At 44.2% G+C, this 21,525-nt stretch overlaps 1 protein-coding gene across 6 annotated transcripts in view; it reads right to left on the reverse strand.

Annotated features, from left to right (window-relative positions):
• The window catches only part of LOC137372691 (ecotropic viral integration site 5 protein homolog), a 308,742-nt gene that overhangs the window by 101,782 nt on the left and 185,435 nt on the right, over positions 1 to 21,525 (reverse strand). For all 6 annotated transcript variants that reach the window (XM_068036790.1, XM_068036788.1, XM_068036787.1 and 3 more), the window contains one exon: positions 20,119 to 20,214. In XM_068036790.1, the coding sequence (XP_067892891.1) occupies positions 20,119 to 20,214 (96 nt within the window). The remainder of the gene's footprint in view (positions 1 to 20,118; positions 20,215 to 21,525) is intronic.

Here is a 21,525-nt window from a genome sequence, read left to right on the forward strand (position 1 = left end):
ATCATCTTATATACCTCAATTAGATCTCCTCTTATTCTTCTAAACTCGAGACAGTAAAGGCTTAAACTGCTCAATCTCTCTTCATAAGACAAACCCCTTCATCCCTGGAATGGACTTCATCCCAGCACTGGAGTGCTGACTTGGGTTGCATTAGAGTGCGATAGTGGAAGTTTGGTAACTGAGGCTAATTAAGCATTAATTTTAATCTTAAATCTAATCTGTCTGTTATTGAGCAGATTAACTTAACAGTTGCTGTTAGGTTTGGAGGTGAGTTTTAGACCAGCTTTAAACAGGGTTCACTCAGGCTCTGCTTGCAGCTGCAGCTGGTTAATTAGAGAATTGGCTTAAACCAGTTTTCAGGGGCTAGCGTCAGTCAGTATAAAAGTGAGCCATCTTACAGTGCTGACTTTGTTTGCATTGGAGTGCTGACTTGGGTTGCATTAGAGTGCTATAGTGGAAGTTTGGTAACTGCGGAAGTTCAGTAAGGAGGGAGCGAGGAGTTCCTTTCATTTCCTGTCCTGTCCTACCTGTCCTCAGAGTGAGGGGAGCCGAGAGCTTCCAAAGAGCACAGCTGACTGGGTGAAGACTCGGAGGGCGGATTTCCAGACCGTTAAGTATAAAAAAAAACTTACCTCTGGTTAAAAAAACTGAAAGTGACGTCACAGGAAAGCTGTGACCTGATTGGCTGGTAAGGAATCTGTACTGAATTTGAAAATAAAACATTGATAAAAATTGATTAAAACCCTAATTAACTAATAAGTACAGTAACTAAACCAGAGGGAGGAGATTACTGTATTTAGTTAGCATTTAATATTTAGAGTAGGAATCTAGCACCAGGGACCATATAGTTAATTATAACAATTTAGTGAGGATTTAATAAGTATTTATTTATTTTAAATTAATTTATTAAATAGTGCTAGAAATGTCAGTTAGAGGGGTGAAGTGCTTCACCTGTGAGATGTGGGAGGTCCGTGACGTTTCCAGCGTTCCGGATGACAACATCTGCAGGAAGTGTACTCAGTTGCAGCTCCTCACAGACCGCATGGATCAGTTAGAGCGGCAACTGGATGTACTTAGGAGCATGCAGGTGGCAGAAAGCATCATAGATGGGAGTTTTAGAGAAGTGGTTACACCCAAGGTGCAGGCAGATAGATGGGTGACTGTGAGAAGGGGCAGGCAGTCAGTGCAGGAATCCCCTGTGGCTATCCCCCTCTCTAACAAGTATACCGTTTTGGATACTGTTGGGGGGGGGGGGAATGGCCTATCAGGGGAAAACAGCAGCAGCCAGAGCAGTGGCACCATGGCTGGCACTGTTGTTCAGCAGGGAGGGACAAAGCGAAGAAGAGCAATGGTTATGGGGGACTCTATAGTCGGGGCACAGATAGGCGCTTCTGTGGACGTGAAAGAGACTCCAGGATGGTATGTTGCCTCCCTGGTGCCAGGGTCAAGGATGTCTCTGAACGACAGGGGGCAATCTGAAGGGGGAGGGTGAACAGCCAGAGGTTGTGGTACACATCGGTACCAACGACATAGGCAGGAAGAGTGACGAGGTCCTGCAGGGGGAGTTTAGGGAGTTAGGTAGAAAGTTAAAAGACAGGACCTCTAGGGTTGTAATCTCGGGATTACTCCCTGTGCCACGTGCCAGTGAGGCTAGAAATAGGAAGATAGTGTGGCTAAACAGCTGGTGTAGAAGGGAGGGTTTCAGATATCTGGACCATTGGGATCTCTTCAGGGACAGATGGGACTTGTGCAAGGACGGGTTGCATCTAAACTGGAGGGGCACAAATATCCTGGCTGCGAGGTTTGCTAGCGTCACTTGGGAGGGTTTAAACTAGTGTAGCAGTGGGGTGGGAACCAGAGCAGTAGGACAGCAAGTGAAATAAATGAGGGGGAACTAGTAAATAAGGCCAGTAAGACTAAGAGGAAGAGCGGGCAGGGAGATGTTGCGGAGAACAGCGGGACTGGTGGTCTGAAGTGCATTTGTTTCAATGCGAGAAGTATAACAGGTAAGGCAGATGAACTTAGAGCTTGGATTAGTACTTGGAACTATGATGTTGTTGCTATTACAGAGACTTGGTTGAGGGAAGGACAGGATTGGCAGCTAAATGTTCCAGGATTTAGAAGCTTCAGGCGGGATAGAGGGGGATGTAAAAGGGGTGGGGGAGTTGCATTACTGGTTAAGGAAAATATCACAGCTGTACTGCGGGAGGGCACCTCGGAGGGGTCGTGCAGCGAGGCAATATGGGTGGAGCTCAGGAATAGGAAGGGTGCAGTCACGATGTTGGGGGTTTACTACAGGCCTCCCAACAGCCAGCGGGAGGAAGAGGAGCAGATATGTAGACAGATTTTGGAAAGATGTAAAGGTAACAGGGTTGTAGTGGTGGGTGATTTTAACTTCCCCTATATTGATTGGGACTCACTTAGTGCTAGGGGCTTGGATGGAGCAGAATTTGTAAGGAGCATCCAGGAGGGCTTCTTGAAACAATATGTAGATAGTCCAACTAGGGATAGGGCCGTACTGGACCTGGTATTGGGGAATGAGCCCGGCCAGGTGGTCAAAGTTTCAGTAGGGGAGCATTTCGGGAACAGTGACCATAATTCCGTAAGCTTTAAGGTACTTGTGAATAAGGATAACAGTAGTCCTTGGGTGAAGGTGCTAAATTGGGGGAAGACTAATTATAACAATATTAGGCAAGAACTGAAGAATTTAGATTGGGGGCGGCTGTTTGAGGGTAAATCAACATCTGACATGTGGGAGTCTTTCAATTGTCAGTTGATTCGAATCCAGGACCAGCATGTTCCTGTGAGGAAGAAGGATAAGTTTGGCAAGTTTCGGGAACCTTGGATAACGCGGGATATTGTGAGCCTAGTCAAAAAGAAAAAGGAAGCATTCGTAAAGGCTGGAAGGCTAGGAACAGACGAATCCCTTGAGGAATATAAAGACAGTAGAAAGGAAAGGAGTCAGGAGGGCTAAAAGAGGTCATGAAAAGTCATTGGCAAACAGGATTAAGGATAATCCTAAGGCTTTTTATATGTATATAAAGAGCAAGAGGGTAACTAGGGAAAGGGTTGGTCCGCTCAAGGACAGAGAAGGGAATCTATGTGTGGAGCCAGAGGAAATGGGCGAGGTACTAAATGAGTACTTTGCATCAGTATTCACCAAAGAGAAGGACTTGGTGCATGATGAGCCTAGGGAAGGGAGTGTAGATAGTCTCAGTCATCTCATTATGGAAAAGGTGGTGGTGTTGGGTGTCTTGCAAAGCATTAAGGTAGATAAGTCCCCAGGGCCTGATGGGATCTACCCCAGAATACTAAGGGAGGCAAGGGAAGAAATTGCTGGGGCCTTGACTGAAACCTTTGCATCCTCATTGGCTACAGGTGAGGTCCCAGAGGACTGGAGAATAGCCAATGTTGTTCCTTTCTTTAAGGGTAACAAAGAAAATTACAGCACAGGAACAGGCCCTTCGGCCCTCCAAGCCTGCGCCGATCCAGATCCTCTATCTAAACATGTCGCCTATTTTCAAGGGTCTGTATCTCTTTGCTTCCTGCCCATTCATGTATCTGTCTAGATACATCTTAAAAGACGCTATCGTGCCCGCGTCTACCACCTCCGCTGGCAACACGTTCCAGGCACCCACCGCCCTCTGCGTAAACAACTTTCCACGCATATCCCCCCTAAACCTTTCCCCTCTCACTTTGAACTCGTGACCCCTAGTAACTGAATCCCCCACTCTGGGGAAAAAGCTTCTTGTTATCCACCCTGTCTATACCTCTCATGATTTTGTGCACCTCAATCAGGTCCCCCCTCAACCTCCGTCTTTCTAATGAAAATAATCCTAATCTACTCAACCTCTCTTCATAGCTAGCGCCCTCCATACCAGGCAACATCCTGGTGAACCTCCTCTGCACCCTCTCCAAAGCATCTACATCCTTTTGGTAATGTGGTGACCAGAACTGCACGCAGTATTCCAAATGTGACCGAACCAAAGTCCTATACAACTGTAACATGACCTGCCAACTCTTGTACTCAATACCCCGTCCGATGAAGGAAAACATGCCGTATGCCTTCTTGACCATTCTATTGACCTGCGTTGCCACCTTCAGGGAACAATGGACCTGAACACCCAAATCTCTCTGTACATCAATTTTCCCCAGGACTTTTCCATTTACTGTATAGTTCACTCTTGAATTGGATCTTCCAAAATGCATCACCTCGCATTTGCCCTGATTGAACTCCATCTGCCATTTCTCTGCCCAACTCTCCAATCTATCTATATTCTGCTGTATTCTCTGACAGTCCCCTTCACTATCTGCTACTCCACCAATCTTAGTGTCGTCTGCAAACTTGCTAATCAGACCACCTATACTTTCCTCCAAATCATTTATGTATATCACAAACAACAGTGGTCCCAGCACGGATCCCTGTGGAACACCACTGGTCACACGTCTCCATTTTGAGAAACTCCCTTCCACTGCTACTCTCTGTCTCCTGTTGCCCAGCCAGTTCTTTATCCATCTAGCTAGTACACCCTGGACCCCATGCGACTTCACTTTCTCCATCAGCCTACCATGGGGAACCTTATCAAACGCCTTACTGAAGTCCATGTATATGACATCTACAGCCCTTCCCTCATCAATCAACTTTGTCACTTCCTCAAAGAATTCTATTAAGTTGGTAAGACATGACCTTCCCTGCACAAAACCATGTTGCCCATCACTGATAAGCCCATTTTCTTCCAAATGGGAATAGATCCTATCCCTCAGTATCTTCTCCAGCAGCTTCTCTACCACTGACGTCAGGCTCACCGGTCTATAATTACCTGGATTTTCCCTGCTACCCTCCTTAAACAAGGGGACAACATTAGCAATTCTCCAGTCCTCCGGGACCTCACCCGTGTTTAAGGATGCTGCAAAGATATCTGTTAAGGCCCCAGCTATTTCCTCTCTCGCTTCCCTCAGTAACCTGGGATAGATCCCATCCGGACCTGGGGACCTGTCCACCTTAATGCCTTTTAGAATACCCAACACTTCCTCCCTCCTTATGCCGACTTGACCTAGAGTAATCAAACATCTGTCCCTAACCTCAACATCCGTCATGTCCCTCTCCTCGGTGAATACCGATGCAAAGTACTCGTTTAGAATCTCACCCATTTTCTCTGACTCCACGCATAACTTTCCTCCTTTGTCCTTGAGTGGGCCAATCCTTGCTCTAGTTACCCTCTTGCTCCTTATATCTGAATAAAAGGCTTTGGGATTTTCCTTAACCCTGTTTGCTAAAGATATTTCATGACCCCTTTAAGCCCTCTTAATTCCTCGTTTCAGATTGGTCCTACATTCCCGATATTCTTTCAAAGCTTCGTAGCAAGGATAATCCAGGAAATAAAAGGCTGGTGAGCATTATGTCAGTGGTAGGGAAATTATTAGAGAGGATTCTTCGGGACAGGATTTACTCCCATTTGGAAACAAAGGAAGTTATTAGCGAGAGGCAGCATGGTTTTGTGAAGGGGAGGTAGTGTCTCACTAATTTGATTGAGTTTTTTGAAGAAGTGACAAAGATGATTGATGAAGGAAGGGCAGTGGATCTTGTCTATATGGACTTCAGTAAAGCCTTTGACAAGGTCCCTCATGGCAGACTGGTACAAAAGGTGAAGTCACACGGGATCAGAGGTGAGCTGGCAAGATAGATACAGAACTGGCTTCTTCATAGAAGACAGAGAGTAACAGTGGAAGGGTGCTTTTCTGAATGGAGGGATGTGACTCGTGGTGTTCTGCAGGGATCAGTGCTGGGACCTTTGCTGTTTGTAGTCTATATAAATGATTTGGAGGAAAATGTAGCTGGTCTGATTATTAAGTTTGCGGACGACAAAGGTTGGTGGAGTTGCGGATAGTGATGAGGATTGTCAGAGGATACAGCAGGATACAGATTGTTTGGAGACGGGCGGAGAAATGGCAGATGGAGTTTAATTCGGACAAATGTGAGGTAATGCATTTTGGAAGGTCTAATGCAGGTGGGAAGTATGCAGTAAATGGCAGAACCTTTAGGAGTATTGACAGGCAGAGAGATCTGGGCGTACAGGTGCACAGGTCACTGAAAGTGGCAACACAGGTGGATAAGGTAGTCAAGAAGGCATACGGCATGCTTGCCTTCATCGGTTGGGGCATAGAGTATAAAAATTGGCAAGTCATGTTGCAGCTATACAGAACCTTAGTTAGGCCACACTTAGAATATTGCGTGCAATTCTGGTCGCCACACTACCAGAAGGACGTGGAAGCTTTGGAGAGGGTACAGAAGAGGTTTACCAGGATGTTGCCTGGTCTGGAGGGCATTAGCTATGAGGAGAGGTTGGATAAACTCGGATTGTTTTCACTAGAAAGACGGAGGTGGAGGGGCGACATGATAGAGGTTTACAAAGTTATGAGTGGCATGGACAGAGTGGATAGTCAGAAACTTTTTCCCAGGGTGGAAGAGTCAGTTACTAGGGGACATAGGTTTAAGGTGCGAGGGGCAAAGTTTAGAGGGGATGTGCGAGGCAAGTTCTTTACACAGAGGGTGGTGAGTGCCTGGAACTTGCTGCCAGGGGAGGTGGTGGAAGCAGGTAGGATAGCGACGTTTAAGAGGCATCTTGACAAATACATGAATAGGATGGGAATAGAGGGATATGGTCCCCCGAAGTGCAGAAGGTTTTAGTTTAGGCAGGCATCAAGATCGGCGCAGGCTTGGAGGGCCGAATGGCCTGTTCCTGTGCTGTACTGTTCTTTGTTCTTTGGAATCAATCTAGTGAACCTCCTCTGAACTGCCTCCAATGCAACTACATCCATCAAGTAAGGGGACCAAAACTATACGCAATACTGCAGGTGCAGTTTCACTAATGACTTGTACAGTTGCAGCAACACTTCCCTACTTTTATATTCTATTCCTTTTGCAATAAATGCCAAAATTCCATTTGCCTTCCTTGTTACCTGCTGTACCTGTATACTAGCTTTCTGCGATTCATGCACGAGGACACCCAGATCTCTCTGCATCGAAGCATTCTGAAGTTTCTCTCCATTTAGAAAATAATTTGCCTTTCTATTCTTCCGACCAAAGTGGATAATCTCACACTTACCCACGTTAAACTCCATCTGCCAAATTTTGGCCCATTCATCCAACCTATCCATATCCATTTGTAAATTTCTTATTTATTTATTGCAACTTACTATCCCACCTATTTTAGTGTCATCTGCAAATTTGGCTGTCGTCCCTTCTATCCCTGCATCCAAGTCATTAATACAGATTGTAAATAGTTGGGGCCCAAGGACTGAACCCTGTGGCACCCCACTAGTTACATTTTGCCAACCAGAAAAAGACCCATTTATCCCGACTCTGTTTTCTGTTGGCTAGCCAATCCTCTATCCAAGCTGATAAATTGCCCCGAACCCCATGTGAACTTAAATAAAAGCAAAATACTGCGGATGCTGGAAATCTGAAACAAAAACAAGAAATGCTGGAATCACTCAGCAGGTCTGGCAGCATCTGTGGAAAGAGAAGCAGAGTTAACGTTTCGGGTCAGTGACCCTTCTTCGGAACTGACAAATATTAGAAAAGTCACAGATTATAAACAAGTGAGGTGGGGGTGGGGCAAGAGATAACAAAGGAGAAGGTGCAGATTGGACCAGGCCACACAGCTGACCAAAAGGTCACGGAGAAAAGGCAAACAATATGTTAATGGTGTGTTGAAAGACAAAGCATTAGCACAGATTAGGTGTGAATACACTGAATAATGAACAGCAGCAAGTGCAAACCTGAAGAAAAACAACCTGAAAAAAACAGTGGGTAAGCAAACTGAACAAACTAAGATGAAATGAAATAAATGCAAAAAAAGATTGTAAAAAATGTAAAAAGGAATGTAAAAAAAAAGGAAGAAAAAATAACTAAAAATGAAAGTAAAATGGGGGGCTGTCATGCTCTGAAATTATTGAACTCAATGTTCAGTCCGGCAGGCTGTCGTGTGCCTAATCGGTAGATGAGATGCTGTTCCTCGAGCTTGCGTTGATCTTCACTGGAACGCTGCAGCAATCCCAGGACAGAGATGTGAGCATGAGAGCAGGGGGGAATGTTGAAATGGCAAGCAACCGGAGCTCAGGGTTCTGCTTGCGGACTGAGCAGAGATGTTCCGCAAAGCGGTCACCCAGTCTGCGTTTGGTCTCCCCAATGTAGAGGAGACCACACTGTGAGCAGCGAATACAGTATACTACATTGAAAGAAGTACAAGTAAATCGCTGCTTCACCTGAAAGGAGTGTTTGGGGCCTGGGATAGTGAGGAGAGAGGAGGTAAATGGGCAGGTATTACACCTCCTGCGATTGCAGGGGAAGGTGCCATGGGACGGGGACGAGGTGGTCTGTCTCCATCTCTGGGGATAGGTTGTCTACCAATATCCATTTATAAGCCCACTGACTCCCACAGCTACCTCGACTACACTTCTTCACACCCTACCTCCTGTAAGGATTCCATTCCATTCTCCCAGTTTCTCCGTCTCCGACGCATCTGCTCTGATGATGCTACCTTCCATGACGGTGCTTCTGATATGACCTCCTTTTTCCTCAACCGAGGATTTCCCCCCACTGTGGTTGACAGGGCCCTCAACCGTGTCCGACCCATTCCCCGCACCTCTACCCTCACCCCTTCCTCCCAGAACCGTGACAGGGTTCCCCTTGTCCTCACTTTTCATCCCACCAGCCTCCATATCCAAAGGATCATCCTCCGCCATTTTCGCCACCTCCAGCGTGATGCCACTACCAGTCGCATCTTCCCCTCCCTTCCCGTCAGCATTCCGAAGGGATCGTTCCCTCCCCGACACCCTGGTCCACTCCTCCATTACCCCCACCACCTCGTCCCCGTCCCATGGCACCTTCCCTTGCAATCGCAGGAGGTGTAATACCTGCCCATTTACCTCCTCTCTCCTCACTATCCCAGGCCCCAAACACTCCTTTCAGGTGAAGCAGCGATTTACTTGTACTTCTTTCAATGTAGTATACTGTATTCGCTGCTCACAGTGTGGTCTCCTCTGCATTGGGGAGACCAAGCGCAGACTGGGTGACCGCTTTGCGGAACATCTCCGCTCAGTCCGCAAGCAGAACCCTGAGCTTCCGGTTGCTTGCCATTTCAACACTCCCCCCCGCTCTCATGCTCACATCTCTGTCCTGGGATTGCTGCAGTGTTCCAGTGAACATCAACGCAAGCTCGAGGAACAGCATCTCATCTACCGATTAGGCACACGACAGCCTGCCGGACTGAACATTGAGTTCAATAATTTCAGAGCATGACAGCCCCCCATTTTACTTTCATTTTTAGTTATTTTCTCTTCCTTTTTTTTTTACATTCCTTTTTACATTTTTTACAATCTTTTTTTGCATTTATTTCATTTCATCTTAGTTTGTTCAGTTTGCTTATCCACTGTTTTTTTCAGGTTGTTTTTCTTCAGGTTTGCACTTGCTGCTGTTCAATATTCAGTGTATTCACACCTAATCTGTACTAATGCTTTGTCTTTCAACACACCATTAACATATTGTTTGCCTTTTCTCCGTGACCTTTTGGTCAGCTATGTGGCCTGGTCCAATCTGCACCTTCTCCTTTGTTATCTCTTGCCCCACCCCCACCTCACTTGTTTATAATCTGTGACTTTTCTAATATTTGTCAGTTCCGAAGAAGGGTCACTGACCCGAAACGTTAACTCTGCTTCTCTTTCCACAGATGCTGCCAGACCTGCTGAGTGATTCCAGCATTTCTTGTTTTTGTTTCCCATGTGAACTTACTTTGTGTATTAACCTTTTGTGCAGCACCTTATCAAATGCCTTCTGGAAGTCCAGACAAACTACATCTACAGGATCCCCATTATCCACTTTGCTTGTTACAGCTTCCAAGAACTCTAGCAAATTAGTCAGACACGATTTATCCTTCATAAAACCATGCTGACTCTGATGGATTGTGTTTGACTTTCTGAATGTCCTGTTATTACTTCCTTAATAATGGATTCTAACAATTTCCCGATGACAGCTGTCAAACTAACTGGTCTGTAGTTTCCTACTTTCTGCCTCCCTCCCTTTTTGAATGAAGGCATAATATTAGCTTTTTTCCAATCCACTGGAACCTTTCCTGCATCCAGGGAATTTTGGAACATTTTTGCCAATGGGTCCACTATCTCCGCTGCCATTTCCTTTAAGACCCTAGGATGTCGGCCATCAGGCCCTGGAGACTTGTCTGCCTTCAATCCCAATAGTTTGCTCAGTACTTTTTCCCTCGTGATGGTGATTTTTCTAAGTTCCTCTCTATCTCTCACCTCTGCATTTCCTGTTATTATTGGGATGGTACGAGTGTCCTCCACCGAGAAAACGGAGGCAAAATACTGATTCAGTGTCTCTGCCATTTCTGTGTTCCCCTCTATTAACTCCCCAGTCTCATCCTCCAAAGAATGAATATTCACTTTAGCTACTCTCTTACCTTTTATATACTTATAGAAGCTTTTGCTATCTGTTTTTATATTTTGCGCTAGTTTCTTTCATAATTTACCTTTGCTCTTTTTATTACTTTTTTAGTAACCCTTTGTTGATTTTTAAAAGTTTCCCAATTTTCCAGCCTGCCACTGGCCTTTGCAATATGGTATGCCTTAGTTTTTGTCCTTCTGTTATCCTTAACTTCCTTGCTTAGCCATGGATGATTCCCACCCCCGCACCCTTAGTATCTTTCTTCCTCTCTGTAATATATTTTAGTTGGGAGGAATTAAATAACTCCTTAAACATCTGCCACTGCTCATCAACAGTCCTACCTTTTAGTCTTCCTGTCCAGTCCACTAGGGCCAAATCTGTCCTCATGCCTCTGCTTTAACTCCAGAACGCTGGTGTGGGACTCCAGAATTTGAAATTCTAGCATGCTATGATCACTCTTCCCTAGAGGATCCTTTACTATGAGATCATTTATTAATCCCACCTCATTACAAAACACCAAATCTAGAATAGCCTGGTTCCACAACATATTGCTCCAAAAAACAATCTCTAAAACCTTCAATGAACTTTCTCTAGGCTCCCCTTGCCAATTTGATTAATCCAGTCTATAAGCATATTAAAATCACCCATGATTATTGCAGTCCCTTTCTTATAAGCCCCCATTATTTCCTGGTTTATACTGTGCCCCACTGCAGAACTACCATTTGGGGACCTATAGATTACTCCCACCAGTGACTTCTTTGCCTTGCTATTTCTTATTTCTACCCAGACTGATTCTATGCCTTGATCTCTAGTGCCTATATCGTTTCTCACTACAGCACTGATCTCTTCCTTTACTAACAAAGCTACAGCTCCTCCTTTTTCTTCCTGCCTATCCTTCCGAAATACTGAGTACCCTTATATATTCAATTCCCAAACCTGGTTTCCCTGCAACCACGTCTCAGTATTTGCCACTAAATCATACCCATTCGTCTCTATTTGCGCTGTTAACTCATTTATTTTATTCTGAATGCTTCGTGCATTCAGATACAAAGCCTTTAAGTTTGTTCTATTATCAAATTTCCCTACTCTTGTACGATTCCTTGGTGCAATATGACGTTCACACATTCTGTCCCTTCCTTTTATTTTCTGGTAACCTGCATTCCTGCCTTCTCCTTTAAATTTGACATTCTAATTTTCCATGCAACTGAACCCTCCCGCCCCCCCCACCCCCCACCCCACTATTTAGTTTAAAGCCTTATCTACAGCCCAGCATGATTCAGGTGGAGCCCGTCCCATCGGAACAGCTCTCTCCTTCCCTAGTACTGGTGCCAATGGTCCATGAATTCAAACCCATTTCTCCCACACCAATCTTTGAGCCACGCATTTATCTCTATAATCTTATTGACCCTGTGTCAATTAGCTCGTGGCTCAGGTAGTAATCCAGAGATTACCACCTTTTTGGTTCTGCTTTTTAATTTAGATGATTTCTTTTCATCTGTGTTCACTGTGGAGAAGGATGATACAGGTGTAGAGATCAGGGAGGGGGATTGTGATATACTGGAACAAATTAGCATTGAAAGGGAGGAGGTATTAGCGGTTTTAGTGGGCTTAAAAGTGGATAAATCCTCAGGCCCAGATGAGATGTATCCCAGGCTGTTATGTGAGGCAAGGGAGGAGATAGCAGGGGCTCTGACACAAATTTTCAAATCCTCTCTGGCCACAGGAGAGGTACCAGAGGACTGCAGGACAGCGAATGTGGTCCCATTATTCAAGAGGGTAGCAGGGATAACTAGGTAATTACAAGCCAGTGAGTCTAACATCAGTGGTGGGAAACTATTGGAAAAAATTCTGAGGGACAGAATTAATCTTCACTTGGAGAGACAGGGATTAATCACGGATAGTCAGCATGGCTTTGTCAGGGGGAGAGCATGTCTAACAAACTTGACTGAATTTTTCGAGGAAGTGACTAGATGTGTAGATGAAGGTAAAGCAGTTGATGTAGTCCACACAGATTTCAGTAAGGCTTTTGCTAAGGTCCCGCATGGGAGATTGGTTAAGGTGGTAAGGGCACATGGGATCCAGGACAATTTAGTAAATTGGATCCAAAATTGGCTTCGTGGCAGGAGGCTGAGGGTGATGGTTGTTTTTGCGATTGGAAGCCACAGGTGTACAACAGGGATCAGTGCTGGGACTCTTGCTGTTTGTAGTGTACATTAATGATTTAGAAGTGAATATAGGAGGTATGATCATTAAGTTCGCAGATGACATGAAAATTGGTGGTGTTGTAAATAGTGTGGAGGAAAGCCTTAGATTACAGGACGATATAGATGGGCTGGTAAGATGGGCAGAGCAGTGGCAAATAGAATTTAATCCTGAGAAATGTGAGGTGATGCATTTTGGGAGGAATAACAAGGCAAGGGAATATACAATGAATAGTAGGACCCTAGGAAATACAGAGGGTGAAAGGGACCTTGGTGTCCATAGATCACTGACGGCAGCAGCACAGGTAGATAAGGTGGTTAGGAAGGCATATGGGATACTTGCCTTTATTAACCGAGGCATAGAATATAAGAGCAGCAAGGTTATGATGGAGCTGTATAGAATGCTACTTGGGTCACAGCTGGAGTACAGTTCTGGTCGCCACACGATAAGAAGGATGTGATTGCACTGGAGAGGGTGCAGAGGAGATTCACCGAGATGTTGACTGGGCTAGAGCATTTCAGCTATGAGGAGAGACGTGATGAGCTGTGGTTGTTTTCCTTCGAGCAGAGAAGGCTGAGGGGGGACCTGATTGAGGTATACAAAATTATGAGGAGCATATATAGGGTAGATAGGAAGAAACTTTTTCCCTTAGCAGAGGTGTCAGTAACCAGGGGGCATAAATTTAAGGTAAGGGGCAGGAGGTTTAGATGGGATGTGAGGAAAATCTTTTTCACCCAGAGGGTGGTTGGAATCTGGAACACACTGCCTGAAGGGGCGGTAGAGGCAGGAACCCTCGCAACATTTAAGAAGTATTTAGATGAGCACTTGAAACGCTATAGCATACAAGACAAAGGGCCAAGTGCTGGAAAATGGGATTAGAATGTATAGGTGCTTGATGGCCGGCATGGACACGATGAGCTGACGGGCTTGTTTCTGTGCTATATAACTCTATGACTTATCACAGATACTGCTGTCAAGGATCGTGATGCTTGCCACAAACTTCCACATGCTGCAGTTGTGGCACACCACCTCCTGCTCCAATGCCCTTTTCTAACGCACGCTCTTTTCTCAAAGATTTCCCAAATATAATACGATGGGGAAATGTTGCACTGGAATTTTGTACACAGTGAAAACTCTCCATATCTTTCAAGCATGGAGGTCTGGTTTCTCTTGTTAGACCAAGAAATACATTTATAAAGTACAATTCAAGAATACAATTTGTAACTGTACATGTGAAAAATCTCTGACCAAATTCTCTGACCTTCTGCAGGCTCAAACTTCATTTTGTTCACTTGTAACTGTAAGGTAACATTTAAGAAAGGGTCTTGCTTGTTTAATTTCCCAGAAACTTGATGAAAATTAAACCATTTCATCTGACACTGAATCAGTACCCCTATGTACCTTCTAACAGTAAAGTGAAAGGTAATATACCACTCTACTAACATATCAGTATGACATATTGATAAAGATCATATATTGGAAACTTTGAGAAAAGTTTGCAAAAGGGGACATCTCATGCGAAACATTTAAAATACAACCAGTGACAAAATTCAACCTTTAGGCACAAGGGGCTCTGTAATTTGTTCCAGAGTGCATGCTATGGTAGCCATTTTGCTGGTATGTCCCACCTCTTCCACAGATCTGTTTTTGTGGCTCTATTTCCCCATTTGTCTAATATTGTCACTTTAGGACTTGACCATTTGATCTGCTGATAGCAACTGCTAATTTGAAACTTCAGTTTTAAGACTACAGCTGTTGCATTGACAAATGAGTGTGACTGCTCTTGACATCATGGCAGCATTTGACTGAGCATGGCATCAAGGAGCCCTCGCAAAACTAAGGTCAATCGGAATCAGGGGGAAAACCCTCCGCTGGCTGGAGTCATACCTAGCGCAAAGGAAGATGGTTGTGGTTGTTGGAGGTCAATCATCTGAGCTCCAGGACATCACTGCAGGAGTTCCTCAAGGTAGTGTCCTGGGCCCAACCATCTTCAGCTGCTTCATCAATGACCTTCCTTCTATCACAAGGCCAGAAGTGGGGATGTTCGCACAATGTTCTACACCATTCGTGACTCCTCAGATATTGAAGCAGTCCGTATAGAAATGCAGCAAGACCTGGACAATATCCAGGCTTGGGCTGATAAATGGCAAGGAACATTCGCGCCAAACAAGTGCCAGGCAATGACCATCTCCAACAAGAGTGAATCTAACCAACTCCCCATGACATTCAATGGCATTACCATCGCGGAATCCCCCACTATCAACATCCTAGGGGCTACCATTGACCAGAAACTGAACTGGAGTAGCCATATAAATATTGTGGCTGCAAGAGCAGGTCAGAGGCTAGGAATCCTGAGGCGAGTAACTCACCTCCTGACTCCCCAAAGCCTGTCCACCATCTACAAGGCACAAGTCAGGAGTGTGATGGAATACTCTCCACTTGCCTGGATGGGTGCAGCTCCAACAACACTCAACAAGCTCGACACCATCCAGGACAAAGCAGCCCGCTTGATTGGCACCCCATCTACAAACATTCACTCCCTCCACCACCGACGCACAGTGGCAGCAGTGTGTACCATTGACAGGATGCACTGCAGCAATGCACCAAGGCTCCTTAGACAGCACCTTCCAAACCCGCAACGTCTACCAACTAGAAGGACAAGGGCAGCAAATGCATGGGAACACCACCACCTGCAGGTTCCCCTCCAAGTCACACACCATCCTGACTTGGAACTATATCGCCGTTCCTTCACTGTCGCTGGGTCAAAATCCTTCCGAACAGCACTGTGGCTGTACCTACTCCACATGGACTGCAGCGGTTCAAGAAGGCAGCCCACCACCACCTTCTCAAGGGCAATTTGGGATGGGCAATAAATGCTGGCCTGGCCAGCGACACTCACATCCCATGAATTAATAAAAAAAAATTAATTTTCTGATGTGATCCCATGTTAAAATGGCTGCATGTCAGGTCCTAATCTAACTTCCAAATTCCCTGAAGCTACAATGTAAGCAATCCCTCTAGTAGATAACTTCATGTCACTTGGACTTCACACTGGGTGGCAGAAAGCAAAGTATTAAAACAACCGCCCAGGAACTACTTAAACTTCGTATTGAATTTATTTAATGCAAGGGTAAAGCCAATGCTTTCACCCATGCTTTTGTAACATTAAAAAGTAGCTGCTCTGAACCAGAGCTCTGGGCACACAATCAAATGTGGGTGAACAAAGTTGTTTTGTCACTGAGCTTAATGCAAGATGAAGCCTGCATTATAAGTCAAGTACGCCAGTTGCACATGTGATCCCATGAAACTCGTATCCGTAGAATACGGCAGCCTGAGATAAAGGTGAGCTGTTGTCAAAATAGACAAAAAATAACAACTTTTTCTTGTTGCGTCCATTTTCCTCTCCACACTGGAAAGTGTTGCAAGAGTAGCGTAGTAAACAGTGAGGAAGATAATAAACGTCAAGAGAACATGGACAGGCTGGTGGTGGAATGGGCGGGCACACTGCAGATGAAATTCAACTCAGAAAGGTGTGAGGTGATGCATTTTGGTAGGAAAAATGACGAGCAACAATACATGCTAAATGATAAAATTTTAAAAAGGTTGCAAGAGAGAGACCTGGGGGTGTCTGTGCACAAATCTTTGAAGGCAGCAGGACAGGTTAACAAGGCAGTTAATTTTTAAATTCTTTTATTCATTCGTGGGATGTGGGCGTCGCTGGCTAGGCTGGCATTTATTGCCCATTCCCAATTGCCCTTGAGAAGGTGGTGGTGGTGAGCTGTCTTCTTGAATAGCTGCAGTCCTTGGTGTGTAGATACACCAACAGTGCTGTTAGGAAGCGAGTTCCAAGATTTTGAGCCAACAACAGTGAAGGAACACCAGTACTGGTCCAAATTAGGATGTTGTGTGGCTTGCAGGGGAACTTGCAAGTGTTGGTGTTCGCATGCATCTGCTGCCCTTGTCCTTCTAGGTGGCGGAGGTAGCAGGTTTGGAAGGTGCTGTCGAAGGAGGCTTGGCAAATTGTTGCAGTGTATCTTGAAGATGGTACACACTGCTGCCACTGTGCGCCAGCGGTGCACGGAGTGAATGTTTAAGGTGGGGAATGGGGTGCCAATCAAGCAAGCTGCTTTGTCCAGGATGGTGTCAAGCTTCTTGAATGTTGTTGGAGCTGCACCCATCCAGGCAAGTGGAGAGTATTCCATCACACTCCTGACTTGCGCCTTGTAGATTGTGGACAGGCTTTGGGGAATCTGGAGGCAAGTTACTCGTCACAGAATTCCCAGGCTCTGAACTGCTCTTGAAGCCACAGTATTTGTATGACTGGTCCAGTTAAGTTTCTGGTCAATGGTAACCGCCAGGATGTTGATGGTGGGGAATTCAGCGATGGTAATGCCATTGAATGTCAAAGGGAGATGACTAGATTCTCTCTCGTTGGAGATGGTCATTGCCTAAAGCTTGCATAGCGCAAATGTTGCTGGCAGTTAACATGGGATCCTGGGCTTTATAAATAGAGGCATGGCGTACAAAAGCCAGGAAGTAATGCTAAACCTATATAAAACACACGTAGGGCCCCATCTTGGGTATTGTGTCCAATTGTGGGCACTACACATTGGGAAGGATGCGAAGGCTTTGGAGACGGTAAAGATTTACTAGAATGATTCTGGGGATGAGGGATTACAGTTAGATAGACTGGAGAAGCTGGGTTTGTTCTTAGATCAGAGAACGCTAAGAGGAGATTTGAGGGAGGTATTTAAAATCATGAAGGGTTTAGATAGGAGTAAATAAAGAGAAACTATTTCCAATGGCTCAAGGGTTAATAACCAGATTTAAGATTAAGTACCAGAGGCATTATGAGGAGAGCCCTTTGAAGGCAACAACTGGTTAGGATTTGGAATGCACTGCCCAATCGAATGGTGGGTACAGATTCAATAGCATACTTCAAAAAGGAACTGGATAAATGCTTGAAGGAGAAAAACTTTCAGGGATGGGGAAAGAGAGGTGGTGCTGGGATTAACTGGATTGCTCTTCGAAAGAACTGGTGCAGACTTGATGACCAGATGGCCTCCTTCTGAGCTGTACTATTTTATAATTTTACGAGGTCTTTCCATTGTGAGGGGCATTATAAAAATGATAACTGTTGCAACCACACATAGGCAAGAAATCTCAAGCTGACAAACCAAATTGACCAACAGCCAATCCAATCTTTTCTCACTCTAAAAAGGAAAAAAAGGCCGAATACAAAGAAACTGCTTCCAGCAAAAGGAAATATCTCACTTATATTGCAATTCAAAATAAAATAACCCACGTTCATTTGTTCTCTACCCTCTTCTCAGCTATGTACCATATGGGAATTCATCCCAGAATGGACAGTGGATGCCTCCCATCAATGATAAAGTTATGATGATTCTCAGAAATATGTCTGTGTTGAGGTTCCTTCAGTCATCTATAACTGTAAAACATTAGCCAACCAGCTCCTATAGGATCAGAAATAGTTGAATGGTGACTGACGTCACAGAGAAATAATTCTTTCTGGAAAAAAAAAGCTAATCGATTAAGATTTTTTAAAAATTCTGAGCAATACAATAATGCACAACACTTGCAACAAAAGCACAATACTGTATGGTTGAGCAGGTGTTGGACTAGTGGAAATGTCTTGACAACACCAACTTAACCAGGGAATTTTTATCTCATCAAAAATGGTGACTAAAAGTTTATCAACAGTTAAACAATGTCGTTGCACAGCTAAAATGCATTAATTCACCACATTGTTTTAGTTTCATGGCTCCCATTCAAAATAGACTAAACTTGAATAGTATCCTAATTTTATGCTTGGATCACACGTGCCTTTATCCATCACAAGTCAAGGGAATATACAATGGATTGTAGGACCCGAGGGAGTACAGAGGGTCAGAGGGACCTTGGGTGCTTGTCCATAGGTCACTAAACACAGCAGCACAGGTTGATAAGGTGGTTAGGAAGACATATGGGATACTTGCCTTTATTAGCCGAAGCATAGAATATAAGAGCAGGAAGGTTATGTTCGAGCTGTATAAAACGCTGGTTAGGCCACAGCTGGAGTACTGTGTACAGTTCTGGTCACCACACTATAGGAAGGATGTGATTGCACTGGAGAGGGTGCAGAGGAGATTCACCAGGATGTTGCCTGGGCTGGCGCATTTCGGTTATGAAATGAGACTGGATAAGCTAGGGTTGTTTTCCTTGGAGCGGAGAAGGCTGAGGGGGGACATGATTGAGGTATACAAAATTATGAGGGGCATTGATCGGATAGACAGGAGGAAACTTTTTCCCTTTGCGGAGGGGTGAGTAACTAGGGGGGCATAAATTTAAGGTAAGGGGCAAGAGGTTTAGAGGGGAGTTGAGGAAACGTTTTTTCACTGAGGGTGGTTGGAATCTGGAACACACTGCCTGGAGGGGTGGTAGAGGCAGGAACCCTCACAACATTCAAGAAATACTTAGATGAGCACTTGAAATGCCATAGCATACAAGGCTACGGGCCGTGCTGGAAAATGGGATGAGCTTGTATGGGTGCTTGATGGTCGGCGCAGGCGCGTTGGGCCGAAGGGCCTGTTTCTGTGCTGTAAAACTCGATGACTCTGTGACTCTATACTCCAATATATATATATACAAAATGAGTATAAAGTATATAGGATTATAGATTTTCTAAAACTAACAATTATATATTAGCCACAACACTAAATGATCACACAAATCTTTATAGGAAGAAAGCAATATTAAGAGTGAGCAAGTAAAGCAGGGTGACAAAGTTCACAAGATGTTTTCTTGTTTTCAAGTTGTCCAAAACAGATTTTAAAAATTCAGAAATTAGTTCTGATTGACACTACAGTAACCTGTTTCTCTGTATTCCATATTTTTCAGACGAGTTTATTATCCTGATCGCACATCCTCTAGATTGAATCAATTCACCTTTTTTCACATTCTTGCCCTAACTTATTATAGTGAGTCTCTGCATTTAACAAAAATGCAATGGCTGAAAATGTAAAACCATTGAATCAGGAGATCAAAAGCACATAGCCTCCAATGGTTCAGTGGGCAAAACCAGCAGGCGTCATACTGAGTACACAAGATGACCAGGAAACTTTCTAATACAATCACTTCTCCATTATGCTTCAGCCAGGGTAGTAGCAGACACACTGCAGTTAGCCTCAGTATCCCTAAGCTAGGGAAAGAACAACAGGACACTTGTTCCTGATCACAATTCTGTCCGAAAACCCCAATTGTGATTGTCAGTTGAAGGCAGAATTGAACTCAGCTTTGTTACTCCAGCATGGTCAAATAACCTGCCAACAGCAGCCAGGCTCATGTTGAGCCAACTGGGTGAGGTACCGCAACTATAACAGAGTACTTTTGAACAAGAAAATTGGGGAGGAGAAATTGAGAAGAATTTCATCAATGATAACTTTTACTTTGAATACCTGTATCTCTAGATCAGCAATTTTCTGTTGTAGTTCAACCACAGCTGCTATGCTATCTGCTTCTCGAAGTCTCATTGCCATCACATCTTCTTTATTCTAAAATGAAATTACAACTAATGACTTGCAATGTAAATAATATACTCAAAAACAAAAGGAGATAATTAGGGCTTTTATGTTAAGATTTTAAAAAATATTTTTTTCATAGAATTCTATTTGGAATGTAGATATCACATTGTTTAAAAATGCTTTCTGAAGATTACGGAATTGGAACAAAAGCAAAAGCTGAGATCAGAACAGTCTGTCATGTTTTTTCCACAGTGTGTGTGTGTCTAAGAAAACTGTTCAGGTTTTTGAAATTTGTCCACTTCAAATAATTTTGAAAAACAATCAAGGAGAACTTGTTTGAATCGGAGAAATATTCCAGCAAAGCTTTTCTAAACTCCAGGAAGCATAATTTATATTTCAACTGATGCACTTGAAAGTGTTGTGGGACATTTTACAATGTTAAAGGCTCTATATAAATCTAAGTTATTGTTGATTTCAAAGAAACATGCAGCTCATGAGGAATCTATCATGAGGGACAAAGGCACTCAAGTCACCAGGACCTGAAGGCCTGCATCCAAGGATTTTAAAGGAAGGGACTGCAGAGATAGTGGAGGCATTGGTGGAAATACTTCAGAACTCACTGGATTATGGGAGGGTCCCAGCGGATTGGAAAACCACTACTGTGACACCCCTGTTCAAGAAGGGAGGCAGACAAAAAGCAGGACACTATAGGCCAGTCAGCCTAATATTGGTAGTTGGGAAAATGCTACAGTCCATCATTAAGGAAGAAATAGCAGGACATTTCGAAAAGCTTAACGCAATCAAACAGAGTCAACATGGTTTTGTGAGAGGGAAATCATGCTTGACAAATTTGCTAGAGTTCTTTGAAGATCTAACAAGCAGAGTTGACAAAGGGGAACCGGTAGATTAGTGTATTTCGATTTCCAGAAGGCATTCGATAAAGTACCACATAAAAGATTATTGCACAAGATAGGAGCTCACAGTATTGGGGGCAATGTATTAGCAGGGATTGAGGGTTGGTTAACTCACAGAAGGCAGAGTCAGAATTAATGGGTCTTTTTCAGGTTGGAAAGACGTAATTAGTGGGGTGCCACAAGGATCAGTCCTAAGGCCTCAATTATTTACCATCTATATTAATGACTTGGAGTGTAATATATCCAAATTTGCTGACGATACAAAAATAGGTGGTTTTTATTTATTTATTTTATTTAGAGATACAGCACTGAAACAGGCCCTTCGGCCCACCGAGTCTGTGCCGACCAACAACCACCCATTTATACTAACCCTGCAGTAATCCCATATTCCCTACCACCTACCTATACTAGGGGTAATTTATAATGG

The sequence above is a fragment of the Heterodontus francisci genome, chromosome 8 (assembly GCF_036365525.1).
Source record: "Heterodontus francisci isolate sHetFra1 chromosome 8, sHetFra1.hap1, whole genome shotgun sequence".
NCBI lineage: Eukaryota > Metazoa > Chordata > Chondrichthyes > Heterodontiformes > Heterodontidae > Heterodontus > Heterodontus francisci.